This window comes from Aristolochia californica, unplaced genomic scaffold (genome assembly GCF_029961685.1).
Source record: "Aristolochia californica isolate CCGP_79_NKW_82.1479 unplaced genomic scaffold, dmAriCali1.0.hap1 SCAF_9, whole genome shotgun sequence".
In the NCBI taxonomy this organism is placed as follows: domain Eukaryota; kingdom Viridiplantae; phylum Streptophyta; class Magnoliopsida; order Piperales; family Aristolochiaceae; genus Aristolochia; species Aristolochia californica.
The window spans coordinates 7,547,181-7,562,096 of record NW_027182290.1 but is presented as its reverse complement, the minus strand read 5'-3'; the positions used below and the strand labels follow the sequence as shown (position 1 = coordinate 7,562,096).

Below are 14,916 nucleotides of genomic sequence, written 5' to 3'. Positions count from 1 at the left end.
AACAATAATAATAATCTTAGAAGAGAGGAAATGAAAGTACGAAAAAATAATACAAGATTTATACGGGTTCGCCTCAAGATTAGACTACGTCCTATCTTTCACAGTTGCAGTAATCCACTGTGAAGATGAAATAGTTTACAAAGAAAAATCGCACACACTCACAGGTGTTTTTCTCTAACCTCTTCTGGACGCAAGTTATGATGCTCCTCGGATAATAAAACCTTAATAATGGCACCCCTAAATATAAAGGAAAAAATAGGGTAACCGCAATACAAAAATGAAATCTCCAAACTGCCCTTAATGAAACAATAGTCAATATATCATGAACCTTTCAAGGGGCTCCACCCCCCTTCCAATCCCTACATCAACCTTATCGCAAAGGTCGATCGGGGTACTGACTCAGCGTAAGGCATTGATTAGGCTCCACAACTTAACAGATACATCATCAAACATTGGAATAGTGGCGGAGCTAAGGAGTTGAGTTTTAGCAACCTCAAGATAAGAAGATAGCAGTTGCTAAAGCTTCCATTTGCTTTTTTTGAATAGAGACATTGGTGGAGTAAGGCTAAGCTAGCTTCCAATCTTGAATGAGGCCTCTGAATCATGTCAAGTACTCATGTAAGTTGTCTCCTTGTATAGTATTAAACATATTTTGTAAGACATCATACAGCTTTTGTAGGTTGTGTGTTAGAGTACAATATGACGCATGTATCCCAAATCCGTTTAGGTGTCTCTTGATGGACTACATTGTTGGTTACATGCTCTACTATGTTGTTTATTAGCCAACAAATCACCAAGGTATCATGTTTCAACCACTTATTGTGAGCACTATCTTCGTCATCAATAGGTCTAGCTTGGTTAGGTGACCTAATATGTCTCGGGTAATAAGTAACCTCCTAACTGATATTGACTAGTTCAAGTAATTAGATAACCCTCTCAAGGGTATAGTGGTAATCTTGAGAATATCATGTTTACTTCCCATGTTTCTTCAGCCATTTGGAATTAAAAACTGGTTATAATCTCCTCAAAAAATGATTAGAGAAGAATAATTTTCAAACCTTGATGAATTGAACTAGCCAGAGTTGATGTTGGGCTTAGGTCAATGTCCCATTCACTAAGAAAGTCCATTCACTAAGAAAGTTTGTAGGCAATTCGAACTCAAATAAAAAGCATATATCCACATTCAATCAGATTTAATCCTATCAAGGGTCAATCTTCTTGAAATAGCCACTTACCTTTCTCAAGATATTTCAAAAATCAATCACCAAATCTTTCAAGATCATCCTTAATTATCTTGGCGCTAACTTACCAAATATTTTAGCCTTCACTTATCTTTGATATTTTAAGCAAGATACTATTTAAAAGAAAGCAAATCAATCAAGCTTAGCAAATAATATCTCGAGAAGCTTAGAGAGGGAACCTTTCTATTTCCAAGGTTGGCGCCAACGTGAGATTGTACCTACGCATGGAAGTTTTTTTATAAACACCAGCTTGGATCCTTGTAAACCGATATTTCTCTTTGTAAACAGATTTCCCAACTGAACTTTGATGTGGGGTTTTTCTCAAGAAGTAGAGAAAAAATCCTTAAGAATGATCCTCTTAAAAAAATCCCTTTGAGTTGAGAGAGAACAACAAATAGTGATGTCATTCTTTTCAACTTAACAATTGATCATAGATAATAAATCATGAGTATTCCAACCTCTCACTCATGAAGCAGTAAATGGAACCAAGCAATGCCTCTAAAAAAATTTCTTCAAAACACATCTATCAAACCGATTTTCATGAATAAGAGGCAATAAGATAAGTAACATATAATCGATGTAATTCTCTTTTAAGTCTCAAGAAACAAATCTTAAGATCATAAAAAACACGAGAGGGGCTTGATTAGAAATTTATTTTCATCACTAGCAGTTTTCTTTTTATGCAATAATCAAAGCATAACCGATCTTGAAATTTCCCGGCCAAATCTTAAAAACCAACAAAAAAAACCAGCTTTTGACAAGCTTCTTCCAAACCAAGAGATATAAGTCTTAATAATTTTATTAGATAAAGAGAATCACCTCTAAATCATCTTTCAAAGATAAGAATAGAACATGAAACCATAGATAGGTAATAATAAAAAGAACAAAAATCTTATCTTAGCACACTTCAACCTTGCTTCACAAAGAGCCTTTCATGGGTAGCTTTGATCATAAAATCTTTAGAATACTTTCTTGATGTCGGGATCCTAAATCCAATGCTCTGATACCATGTTGAATTTATGACCCCATGATTAGAACCTTAGAACAAGGTGGTTAGGGAGAAAGAGAAGAAGAAAGGAGGAGGAGAAGAAGAGAAGAGAAGAAAAGAGAGCAAGAGAGGAGCTCGGCCAAAGGGAGAGAGAGAGAGAGAGAGAGAGAGAGAGAGCTTAAAGATGAATTGAGAGAAGGGGAGAAAGACTTGATACTCTAACCAAGCCAAGGGCCTCTATTTATATTTTTTTAGAGGATGTTACAATGTCTATAATGCCCTTAAGGCTACAAGTTTTTAATAAGAAAAGACATAAGTAGCCATGTTCTTCTTGAATAATTACATCCTTGTGCCATCTCAATCAACTTAGCAAATAATATCTCAAGAAGCTTAGAGAGGGAACGTTTCTATTTCTAAGGTTGCCACCAATTTGAGAGTGTACCTACACAAGGAAGTTTTTTTTATAGACACCAGCTTGGATCCTTGTAAACCAAGATTTCTCTTTGTAAAAAGATTTCCCAACTGCACTTTGATGTGGGATTTGTCTCAAGAAGTATAGAAAAAATCCTTAAGAATGATCCTCTTAAAAAAAAATCCCACGAGTTGAGAGAGAACAACAAACAGTGATGTTTTTTCTTTTCAATTTAACAATTGATCATAGATAATAGCTCTTGAGTATTCCAACCTCTCATGCATGGCTTTGTGAAGAACATAGAGCCTCATAAACTCGTGAATATGTAAATGGAACCGAGCAATGCCTCTAAAAACTTTCTTCAAAACACATTTATCAAACCGATTTTCATGAATAAGAGGCAATAAGATAAGTAACATATAATCGATGTAATTCTCTTTTAAGCCTCAAGAAACAAATCTTAAGATCATAACAAACACGAGAGGGGCTTGATTAGATATTTACTTTCATCACAAGCAGTCATCTTTTTATGCAATGATCAAAGCATAACCGATCTTGAAAATTCCCGGCCAAATCTTACAACTATAAGACTAGCTTTTGACAAGCTTCTTCCAAACCAAGAGATATAAGTCTTAATACTTTTATTAGATAAAAAGAATCACCTCTAAATAATCTTCCAGAGATAAGAATAGAGCATGAAGCCATAGATAGATAATAATACAAGAAAAAAAAACTTATCTTAACACACTTCAACTTTGCTTCACAAAGAGCCTTTCATGGGTAGATTTGATCATAAATATTTAGAATACCTTCTTGATGTAGGGATCCTAAATTCAGTACTCTAATACCATGTTGAATTTATGACCCTATGATTAGAACCTCATAAGAAGGTCGTGAGGGAGAAAGAGAAGAAGAAGGAAAGAGGAGAAGAAGAGAAGAGAAGAAAAGAGAGCAAGAGAGGAGCTCGGCCAAAGGGAGAAAGAGAGAGAGAGAGAGAGAGAGCTTGGGACAAAAGAGAGAGCATAGGGAAGAATTGAGAGAAGGGGAGAAAGACTTGATACTGTACCCAAGCCAAGGGCCTCTATTTATAGTTTTAGAGAGGATGTTACAATGTTTATAATGCCCTTAGGGCTACAAGCTTTATATAAGAAAAGACATAAGTAGCCATGTTCTTTTTGACTAATTACATCCTTGTGTCATCTTTACGAGATGACTTCTTATTTACCATCATGTCACCTCTTTTAGACATGTGGACCTTCTCCTTGATCGCGTTGGCTTGAGCACACCTTCTATCAATAAATAGAGCTTAAGGGCGAGCATTTGAAAATCAACATGCAAGAAAAGTTACAAGTAGGAATCATATGTTTAAAACATGTCTCAACTCATAGACAACTTGTTGATGTGTTCACGAAGTCAGTCAACTCCAAAATTTTCTCCACTACATGTACCAAACTACGGATATACAATATTTTTTTCACCACCATCTAGAAGGGGAATGTCAAAAGACATAGACAACCTTGGGTGTCATTATTGTAAATATCTTAAGTTTTTTGCTTCTTCTTCATTCTCTCTAGGGTGAAAAGTACACATGTAATTTGTGTATTTTTTTACTTTTGTAAATAAAGGCTAAGGGGGATGGGTTGGGTATCTTCCAAAAACCCTAATTCTCATGATTCCTCTAGTCTCTCTCTCTCTCTCTCTCTCTCTCTCTCTCTCTCTCTCTCTCTTCTTCTCTTCTCTTCTCTTCTCTTCTCTTCTTTCCCTCTTCTCTCTAGCACTCTAGTTGAAGATCTTAACTATATGGCATTCTGAAATCAACAAATCTAAAGGGATTTCTTTGTTGATTTCAGTAGTAGAGATAGAGGCTTAATCAGCCTTTAAAATTTTGATTTGTCATGCAGATTCCAACACTTTTCTACTACATGGTTATTTATATTACAAAAGGTACACTTTTTACTCTATCTAGCATTAGAAGAGTTGTAAGTGGATTTATCACAACTTCTTCCTTTGCCTCTACCACCTGACTTGCCACCACTACCTCTTTCTCGGCCATTGTTGTTGCTCCCCCTTCCTTGGGAGAACATGGCCATGTTTTCCATAGGTTATGATTGAGATATGGCTCCCTTGGCTGGAATCCTAAGCATGATAACATAAACATAGTTAAAAGAAGAACTAACTTATCCAAATATGGTTTTTAAATTGGCAAGTACTTGAGATATGGTCTAGTTGAAGAGTTAAAGTAACTGACATTTCTCAACTATATTTCTCAACATCCAAATGTAGTTTTAAATTGGCAAGACGGGTGACAAATACAAGGGCTTCTCTTTGTTTTTCTTGAGCTACTATATTAGTTGAGTATAATAGAGCAACTTTGCACTCTCTTAGCAGACCATTAAATCTTTCAAAGTATTCATGTAAATTATCACTTTGTTTTACCATATACATCTTCTAAAAATATTATAAATCATTTGTAGACTGTTAGGAGTGTAATACAATTTGAAACATGTCTTCCAAAAATTTTTGGTTGTACACAAAGTTATTTGCAAGTTGAAACTAACTCTTCCAAACTATTGGACAAATAGCTCATAACCAAAGTATCTTCCTTTAACCACTTGTGATAGGAAAAGTCATCTTTAGTCAAGTCTCTTATAATCAAGAATCATTTAACTGATCGTGACTTGAAGGAGTAATTACTCAGACCTTTGAGTGGATTAGTGGTGATTTTCAAAGAATCGTGTTTGCTGAAATTAGCATATGAAGAAGGATATGTAGATTTATTTGAACTTTCAGCCATCTTAAGCAACCAAAAGAAGACTACTTTTTTTATAGTTTAGAGAGTTTTGGATCAAACAATAATTTTTTTGTAGACAAGTAAGAATCAGTACTAGTTTACTTGTTTGTAAACAAGTGTTGAAAAACATACTCTTGTAAATGCCTTATACAACCAACCTTTACATAACCCAACAACTATAAACTAGAATAGGTTAGCAAGACACTTAACAACAATTGAATGGGATAATTTTTTCTTAAAAATCCCACAAAAATAATGGCTGAAAAAAGAGATTGAAGAACAACTTAAACCAAGGTGATTTACTTCAACAAATTTCAGCAAACCCCAACTTAGGGTTTCATGACTATTAAGAGTCAATTGAACATTCAAATCAAGGACTTTTGAGCCATAAATTTAGAGGAGTTTTTAATTTATGTAATTGAACTTTTGGCATCAATTTAAGCGCTTAATGAAGTGGTTTTAAAATCCCATAAATTTTGAACAAAAAAGTGACAATCTCTTAGTGAGACAAACCTTGCTTTTGACGTCCAATTTAAGAGACTCAAAGCTAGAATTTTAGAGATAATAAACACACAAAGGGTTGAGGATAACAGACCTTAATTGATTGAGACTTTTGCTGAATTTTCTCCTCCAAAGGCTAAACTTGGACGTCCTCTAACAAACATGACTTTACTTAGAGCAACTTATTTTGAAACCCTAGAAGCTCTACTTTGATACCATGTTAGATTCTAAGGTTTCATATTCAAGAAATTTGGACTTAAAGAGAAGAAGAAGTGAGGAGAAGAAGAGAAGAGAAAATTAGTAGGAGGAGAGCACCAGTGAGATAAAAGAAAAAGATTTTGGAGAATGGGAAATGCTTAAGTGATGAGCTCGTCCCCCCTAGGTTTTTAATTATAGACTTGGGTTGGAAACCCTAATACATGATAAAGATTAAAAAAACAAAAATCTTTCAGTAATTACAATGTGTGCCACTCAATCCCTTAATTACAAGATGTGTCACTCAACCCTTAATTACAAGATATACCATTAACTACTTTAACAAGATGGAAGAAGAAATGGCCAAAAAGTTGATTAATAGACCAAAATAGCAGAAAAATGCGAAAGAAGGATGGCAAAGAAGCTCCAAATGATGTTGAAAACTCAATCATGTATAATAAAAAAATGTTCGTGAGATGGAGAGGATTCTGTTAGTAGTCTCCTCTCAGTGACACGATTTGTGATTTGCTAGAAATCAAATCCAAATTTGGTGATATTCAGAATGATTTCAATGGCTCCTAGGGTTGTCGTAAGAAGAATATATTTTGATCGACGAGATTCATTAGAATGTGAAGCCATATTTTGGATTTTTAGGTTTGATCAAAGAAATCTACAAGACTTATGTTGGGTTTTAAGCGTTTTTTGGGTCTATTGGATGGGGTGGATTAGTAAAATTTTACTTCATTTGGCCAACTGGTGAAGTATTTAATTGGATGGCTCCTAATGTAGTTGATGAAAACGCTCTTGATGGGAGGATCCAAAGCTCAATTGAGATGATCTAAATTCTATGCTCAGCTTTTAAATATTTAGAATTTAATGGACTGCCCAATTAGCCATAGCTAGCATCATTTGTGAAATTTGTATACCTACACTCTGTAGATGGAAATGAAGGTAGATAACAAATGTTAAAATTAATTAAATTTATTTAAATTATTAGCAATTTATTTAATTAAATAATCATAGGTAAAGGAGTAGAGATACATTATTTTCAAGTAAAGGTGGCTTGCATGGGCACACAAGTGTTATCTCTCTAATTTATTGTTAAATAGTAATTTTGTGTACATGTATTACTTATATATTTATATTTTATAATAAGTGGATGATAGTGAAAATGTAAAATATTTATACTGTTTATTTCACTCTATAGGTGTCTACACATTTGTTATTTAGTAATTGCATATGTTCTTTGTATTTTCTATTTTAATACTAATTTTTAAACAATATAAAATAATTTAAATTACATAATTTTAAAATGTATCTTAATCTATTTTTTTATTAATTTTATTTTGGCATTAAATTTATTTTCTATAAACTAAAATATGCATATAAAATTAATAAGTAATAAAAAAAATTCTTTATGGTCATGATAAAAAGAAATTACTAAGCAAAAAAAGAATATTTTATATTAGATTATTACTAAAAAATATAAATAATAATTTTATAATTTAAACAAATGCATAGAAAAAAATAGCTTCTCCTATTTCAGGAAAAACGGATAACGGAATAGGTAAGGGATGCTTCACTAATTTTATTAAAATTCAAGAAATATTTAAATTCAAACATAGGGAGTGTTTTTATCCTAGAAAGATGTATATTGATCTAATAAGTCTATCTTATGTAATTTTATTCTATAATTTTTTTAAAAAAAATTTAAATGTATAAGAGTATTTAGATAATTTTGTTGATACCTTAAAAAATATTTGTAATTGGACTATATGAAGTCTTTTTAGTCAATAAGACTATTCCTTACAATTTATATGTGAAATAGTATATAAAATAGGACCCAACAATTAGTAGGTATATAATTCAAACCGGAGGTAATGTTAATTCAACTAAAGAGTGGACGCCTAGTAGTCAAATAAAGTGTAGGACTCCATCTATTATCTCAATTACCTTACGGTGAAGAATTGACATATAGACTGATTGACTACTAGACAATTAGTAGTCAAATAATGTGTAAGTAGTTATTAGGACTCCACCTGTTAACTTAATTACCTATTGAATATGAATTTATAAAAAAATATTATCAATTAATTAAATTATTCGATTTAAGAACCCTATAATCAATTCAATTGATCATTACTCTTAGTACTCAAAAATAAAATACATTATAAGTGGACAATATCATTTAATTAACTATTGGACATGAACAAACAAATGAATTCTTATAAACTAATTGAATTTACATACAAGGATCCAATAGTTAATTCTTATAAACAGTACATTTTTCCAAATTTTAGTTAATAATCGTTTAATTTTCCTTGATAGAGAGTCAAGCGTAATTTTCCAGAAGCAGTTTGGTTCATTCTAAGTGATTACTTGGTTAATGCACTCCTTTAACAAAAAGTCTTAAGTCTCTTAAAAGTTAGGTCTAGGTCAGTGCCAAAATTATAGACTAAGGTTAGAAAGACTTAGCTCCAAGTCTTTATAATCATGAATCTATATATGTATGATTATTCTAAGGTTAGAAAGACTTAGCTCCAAGTCTTTATAATCATGAAACTGTATATGTATGATTATTCTAACACTTTTATATATGTGTAAGGTTAGCTTTTTCTATGGTTCTGGGTGAACGTCGAGTGAAGAAGTAGTATAAAATCCTATGTCTTATGCTATATTGAAGTCGGGTATAAGTTCATCCCAAAATGACTAACTAAAATTAAATATTTTCTTCTAATTAGTATATACAAAACTCGGCCGTATAGAAGATGCTTTAGATGGAATGATGTAAAACACCCGTTTCAGAGCTTGGTATTTCTTTGTTCTCTTCGAGCTTTAGGGCATGTTTGGAAACCACAGAAAAGAAAAGGGGAGAGATGGTGTTTTTTTAATGTTTGACAACACAAATTTTCAAAGAGAAACTTAAAAAAAAAAAAAGCATGATATTTAAAGAGAAAAGAAAATAAAAAAAAACGAGAGAAAATTTTAATCATCAAAATTTAAAATATTATTAATTTATTTTCTTTCCCATTTTCCTCTTACATTCAAACAAGAGAACTCCATTTTCTCTCTCATTTTCCATAGACATCCGAACAAGAAAAAAAAAAACCTCTTTCACTTTATGCCAAACACAGCCTTATGGTGTTGTTTGAAGCTCATAAACTAAGACTTTGCCATGCAAGGCTCTTCGATAGCAACGTGTTTCTGGTAACCATCCTATCAAATTGGTCTTGAGTGCATATCAAGCGAAGTTATAGGACTAAGAAGGCCGCCAAACCAAAAAAAAAAAAAAATGCACAACAAGGTCACGAATTATGGCCCTTTAATCTACTTGTGACGTTGCTTCACATGGAATTTTATGATCATAGCAACATTACAGAGAAGATAATGATAATGATACATAACTACCTCATATCGAAAGATTTAAGCTTCTAGATAGCCGCTTCAGACGTGATTAGAAGCAAAGATCTATTTTCTAAACATTACATCTCTCACCTGCCCATCTCTTCTCTTTCTGATTCGATTCACACCAACTCTCATCTTCTTGTTTCTCTCACCGCAGTTGTAGAGCATTAAAAATTTAAAGTGGCCTTTGGCGTGGAGAATTTAAGATTTTATAAGCCATGAAGATGTGCCGGCAAAAGAGGGGACTTCTCCCTCCAACTCCTTTCATAAAGCTACTTTAAAGCAAGAATGAAACATAATCGCTACTGTTGGTAGCTTCTTCATATTAATAATCTCTAGAACAACAAGTGTTAAAGGGTAATCTCTTTCTTTAATAAGGAGTAGGAGGCAAAGAAGGCAGCTGTCTTGAATTAAGGGGATGTGTGGGGAAAGGAGGGAGGTCCTGATGACAAAAGATAGTCCTTTTAGAATAATCTTGGGAATAAAACATTGGCAAGTGTCTCAATGATGCTATGAATTATCATGTCAATGTTGTCGCCAAAAGCTAGAGGGCCGGTGGCCAAACTCCCTCGATTATGAATCATCGAATATTTTTAACAATACAAAGGAAGACATACTTTTTTGCCTTTGAATCGAAACATGGCGTAATTGGATATTTTAGTCTTCCCTTCAATATCCCTTCTTGAATTTTGGGCAAGGAAGTAGGAAGAAAATTAAAAGCCACTTTGATCCCAAATATGAAACCCCTAGAAAAGAAAAGAAATGAGAATTTGTTCATTATTATTGTAAAAAATAGTTAGTAAAAATGGGTTAAATTCTATTTTTTTACTAACTATTTTTAGGAATAATAATGGTCAAATTCTCATTTTATTTTCTTTTTTATGGAATTCCAAATAAGAGTGTCTTTGTGCCAAATGCCAAGGGATACCTTATTCCTATCGGGTCATCCTTGTAACCCCGCTTCGTCTTCTACCTGTCCTTATATCATCACTTGTCGAAGCAGGTCATGTTTAGGGAGACCCATCCCTAACCCAACATCGAGAATATTTATTTGATGTAAGCATGGAATTAGATACTAATTAATTCAGAAAGTGAGCCTTGTGTGACACTTTCTCACAAATAAACACCCCACCCAGCTATTTTGAGCTAAGATCAGTTTTACTCTCATTGCAACTCCAATTGTCTCCTAAAAGCCACTTTTACATCTTTCCCCATTAGCGCCATCTCTGGTACGAGAAGTGATCAAATGAAAGGGAAAGGAGAAAGCAACCAGCCATAAAAGCAGAACCAAACGTAGGCAAAAGAAGTCGACTTTTCCCCTAACTCTTCCCACTTTCTACTATTTATTACTCTCATTAGCAGCAGAGTGATCAAGAGTGGAACAACGTGAACACTTTGCCCTCAACTACTGTTTGGCCATTAAAATTTGATGACATCTCTTTCTGTCTTCACCTGATTTTTATCTTAGAAAAGAGTCGGAAGTGAATAATCAATCAGATAGGACCTTCCACGTTACATCAAACGAGAGACCTGAGAGTTATCTTAATGAAGAACTGCTCCTGTAAAGAGTAAAGAGAAAAGACGTTCTTTATCTACAGAGTAGAGAGACACGGAAGACGGGCAAAATGTACTGTTTTGTACAAACACAAGAAGTGTAGTAGATTTATAGAACACCCCAAGAGGAAGGAACTGAAAGCTGCCAGACCTTGATTTCACAATCCATACTGCCACTGTAGACCGAATAGGATGTACTTGCTCTACCCTTGTCGGGGTATCTCTCTAACGCCACCGTCAAACACTTTATGGGACCTCGGTGCCCTTCCAACACCCCCAAGCAGGAGTAGCTTTTGTTCAAACTCCTCCTCCAGATCCTAACACTTTTGTCCGCCGACCCGCTCAGGACCAAATCCGCCGCCACTGCCAAGCAAAGAATCGCCTTAGTATGCCCCCTCAGTGCCCCCACCACCGCCATATGCGCCACTCCTCCCTCTGCGGCCCCTCTTTCCCACACCACGATTGATCGGTCACAAGCGCCGGAATACAGAACCGACCCATCCCAGGAAAGGGCCAACGCGTTGATGGCCGACCTGTGCTTCTCCAGAGTCGCCACCAGGTAGTGGTTGTGCTTCTTCTTCCCGGATGACCTCCTCCACACCTTGATTTTGGTATCGGCGGAGCCCGTGTAGACGAACCCATCTCCGGACACGGCAATGGCGTTGATGGCGTCGTCGTGGGCATTGCCTACTGATTCAAGACAGGCGCAATCAGAGATTCGCCAGACCTTGAAGGAACGATCCCACGAAGCCGAATATAAAGTGGATCCATCTCCGGACATGGCTAGAGCCGAAACAGCATCCACATGGTGCACCCACGTACATTTCTTGTGTCGACGTACCTGGACATAGTTCTTCGGCGGAAGATACCTCAATAAACGATCTTTAAGAGTGGGGAGAGTAGCCAAGAGCTTGTAGGTGTGGCCGGTTTTATCGAACCCGATCCTCCACACGCGAATTTTCTGATCCTGGTGAGCAGTGAAGAGTTTATCGCCAGAGATGACCATCGACTTCATCGCACCCTGGGCGACGACCACCACGTTGAAATTCGCAGGCTGAGAGTCGACATCGTCGGGGCGAGCATCCCATACTCTGATCTCGCTGTTAGCCGAGCCACTGTAAAGGAATTTACCGGCGAGCGCGAGGCTGAAGACGTAAGAAGAATGGCCTTTCAAAGTGGAGATACATTGGTGGTGGGCGCCGAAGGCAGACTGGTGGAAGTTAACAGAATTAGAGGTGAGTGATGGAACTGAGGGGAGACTCGGCTGCGAATAGAGGGAAGACGTCTCAGAAAGATGTTGCTTGCTGGATCCTGATTGAGAATCTTTATCCGAGTGACAAGCTGGTATGCCACATGTAGGAACGCCCATGGCCGGAAAAGTATCAGAGAGAGGGAGAGGGGAAGAAGAGATGCAAAAAGAAGAATGGAGCGCGACGGTGAGCTAAAAATTTTGATATATATAGAAGGGGAGAAAGAGCAAGAAGGGGTGAGGCGAAGAGAGAGAGAGAGGCTTTTGGAAAAGGGTCCACTGGGATTGGTGAATTTTAGTATGAAATGAAGTATCTTGGAAGCTTTCGCACAGAAATCGCCGACTCGGTTCAGTGGTTTAGCGTCTCTGTCGGTTGAACAAGTCCAACCACGTCTCGGAGGCCAATCCGATCTAAATTGTGTCGTCCGATACATTTGTTAATAGTTGAGAATCTGGCGTTACGATGAAGTCATGGAAAATGAATCTTTATCCTCTACTCGTGTGAAAAAGTGAAGTAGGTAAAACTTGGGAAGTGAGTGACAAATGCTAGAAAACAAGAAGATTTTAAGCAGGGGCACTAACGGCCGAGAAAGGAAATTCGAGGGAATACAAATGAAAGCCGGCCAACCTTATCTCCGGCCGGAAAAGAGAGGAACTGTGGAGCATTTATCTGCCAGGGACAATTTCCAATAGCGGTTCGTTGAAAAGCCAAATCACAGCGTTGGAGTGGGCCCCAGACAACCATAGGCTAGGCTTTGAGTCGGGGGACCGGTCGGGAAGAGTGTGGGACCCATGTCCAGTGGCTGCCTTAGGAGATAGCACTCGCTAGGAAACAGGCAAAAATAGAAAGAAAGCTAAGTGGAGATTGTCCTGTAGTGAGCTAAACTATTGTGCACACGTGTGGAAAGGAGCAAAATTTATCAAAGTTATATATTAAATGCAAGTAGTAACATTAGAGTAAGTGAGTAAGTTAGGGGTGGCATCGAGCTGAGTCGAGCCCGAACTTGCCTATGTTCGAGCCGAATTTGATTTAAATATTTCGTGTCGAGCTTCGATCCAAACCTTGTCTCGAGCCCAAAAATTTTAACCGAGTTCGAGCTTTAACATACATTTAAAACTTTTTAAAAAATATATATAAAATAAGTTGTATATAAAATTATGTATACATTTTACATAAAATTGGGCATGACCTCTACATAAAATTGGGCATAACCTATATATATAATACATGTATAAGATTAGGCATGACCTCTACTTAAAATTAAGCATAATCTATATTTATAATACCTATATAAAATCCGGCATGACCTCTACTTAAAATTGGGCATACTCTATATACATAATACCTGCATAAACACTCCATAAAATTGTCTATAAATTCCATAAACACTCCATGAAATTGTTTATACACTCCATACTCTCCATAATATAGTCTAAACACTCCATACACTGCATAACATTATGAATAAACTCCATACAATAATCAAACACAACAAAATTAAATAAAATATCAATATCAATTTACAATCACCCAAGTAAAAACTATATATCCTTAACATAAAATCCTAGTACTATTAGTGACTTATTAGAAAATTACAAGAAATATTTTAAATTTTTCTTAAGAAAGTTAAATGGATCTCTTATTGCCTCTTCTAGGGAAATAAATAAAAATTAATAATCAATCTAATATATCATTACACTCATCGATACATTTTTACTCAAATAAAATGTCAAACACAAAATTGCAATGAAAATTGCTTCATGCTAAAAGTATTACAGCATGAACTGTTAAATACTTATTTAAAAAATTTCGATACAGTTTTCTACCCTATCTTGGCAGGAAAATCTTATTTAGAAAATTATATGATTTTTTAATAAGAATTTTTAATTAAAAAAATATTTACAAAAAAATGAGATACTAATAGTTCATCGAAACTTATTTCTATAAAAGGTATTTTTAATTTGTTCAAGAGCAATGAGGTAGGAGAGTTTAAGGGAAAAAAAAAATTTTTTTTTTACTTTATGATCTCGCACGTGCGAAATGGAGAGTTTAAGGGAAAAAAAAATTTTATTTTTTACTTTATGATCTCGCACGTGCGAAATCGCTCGTGCGAGATCATCTTCGCACGGGGGAGGGGGGAGATTATTTCTCCCCTGAACTTATTGGTTCTGGTTTTCCGTCGAGACGACGCGGAGGGAAGGTGGTTACGGCGCCGGGGAGGACCTGTTGTCGGGGATGACTGTAGCGACGGTGGCAGCGACAGCAACGGCGACGGAAGTGGTGGTGACGAAATCAGCGGCGACAGCGAGGAGAGGAAGAAATCGAACGGATGGCCACAGAAGCGGTTGGCGAGCAGCTGTCGATGGCAATAGAGGCAGTGACAACAACCAACGGGAGGGGCTCCTGCTCCCGATCCTGACTCACCTCGAGCAGGCTCGCAAGCCGACGAACCGAACCTGGCTTCAGTCGAGCTCGACTCGTTAATTTAAACGAGCCGATTTCGGAGCTCGAGCTCGATACATAGCGAATCGAACCAAGCCGAATTCAAGCCGCTCGCGAGCTGGCTCGGGTCGAAGCCA

At 36.0% G+C, this 14,916-nt stretch overlaps 1 protein-coding gene across 1 annotated transcript; it reads right to left on the bottom strand.

Moving 5' to 3' along the window:
• Positions 1–10,834: 10,834 nt before the first annotated feature.
• On the bottom strand, positions 10,835–12,511 carry LOC137941556 (protein JINGUBANG-like). The gene has a single exon (XM_068787016.1). It carries the CDS (start codon positions 12,454–12,456, stop codon positions 11,197–11,199), a length of 1,260 nt encoding a protein of 419 aa, XP_068643117.1. The 5' UTR covers positions 12,457–12,511; the 3' UTR covers positions 10,835–11,196.
• Positions 12,512–14,916: the final 2,405 nt, after the last annotated feature.

Coding starts and splice junctions, on each gene's coding strand:
- LOC137941556 (XM_068787016.1), bottom strand. CDS start 12,456: ATGGGCGTTCCTACATGTGGCATACCAGCTTGTCACTCGGATAAAGAT.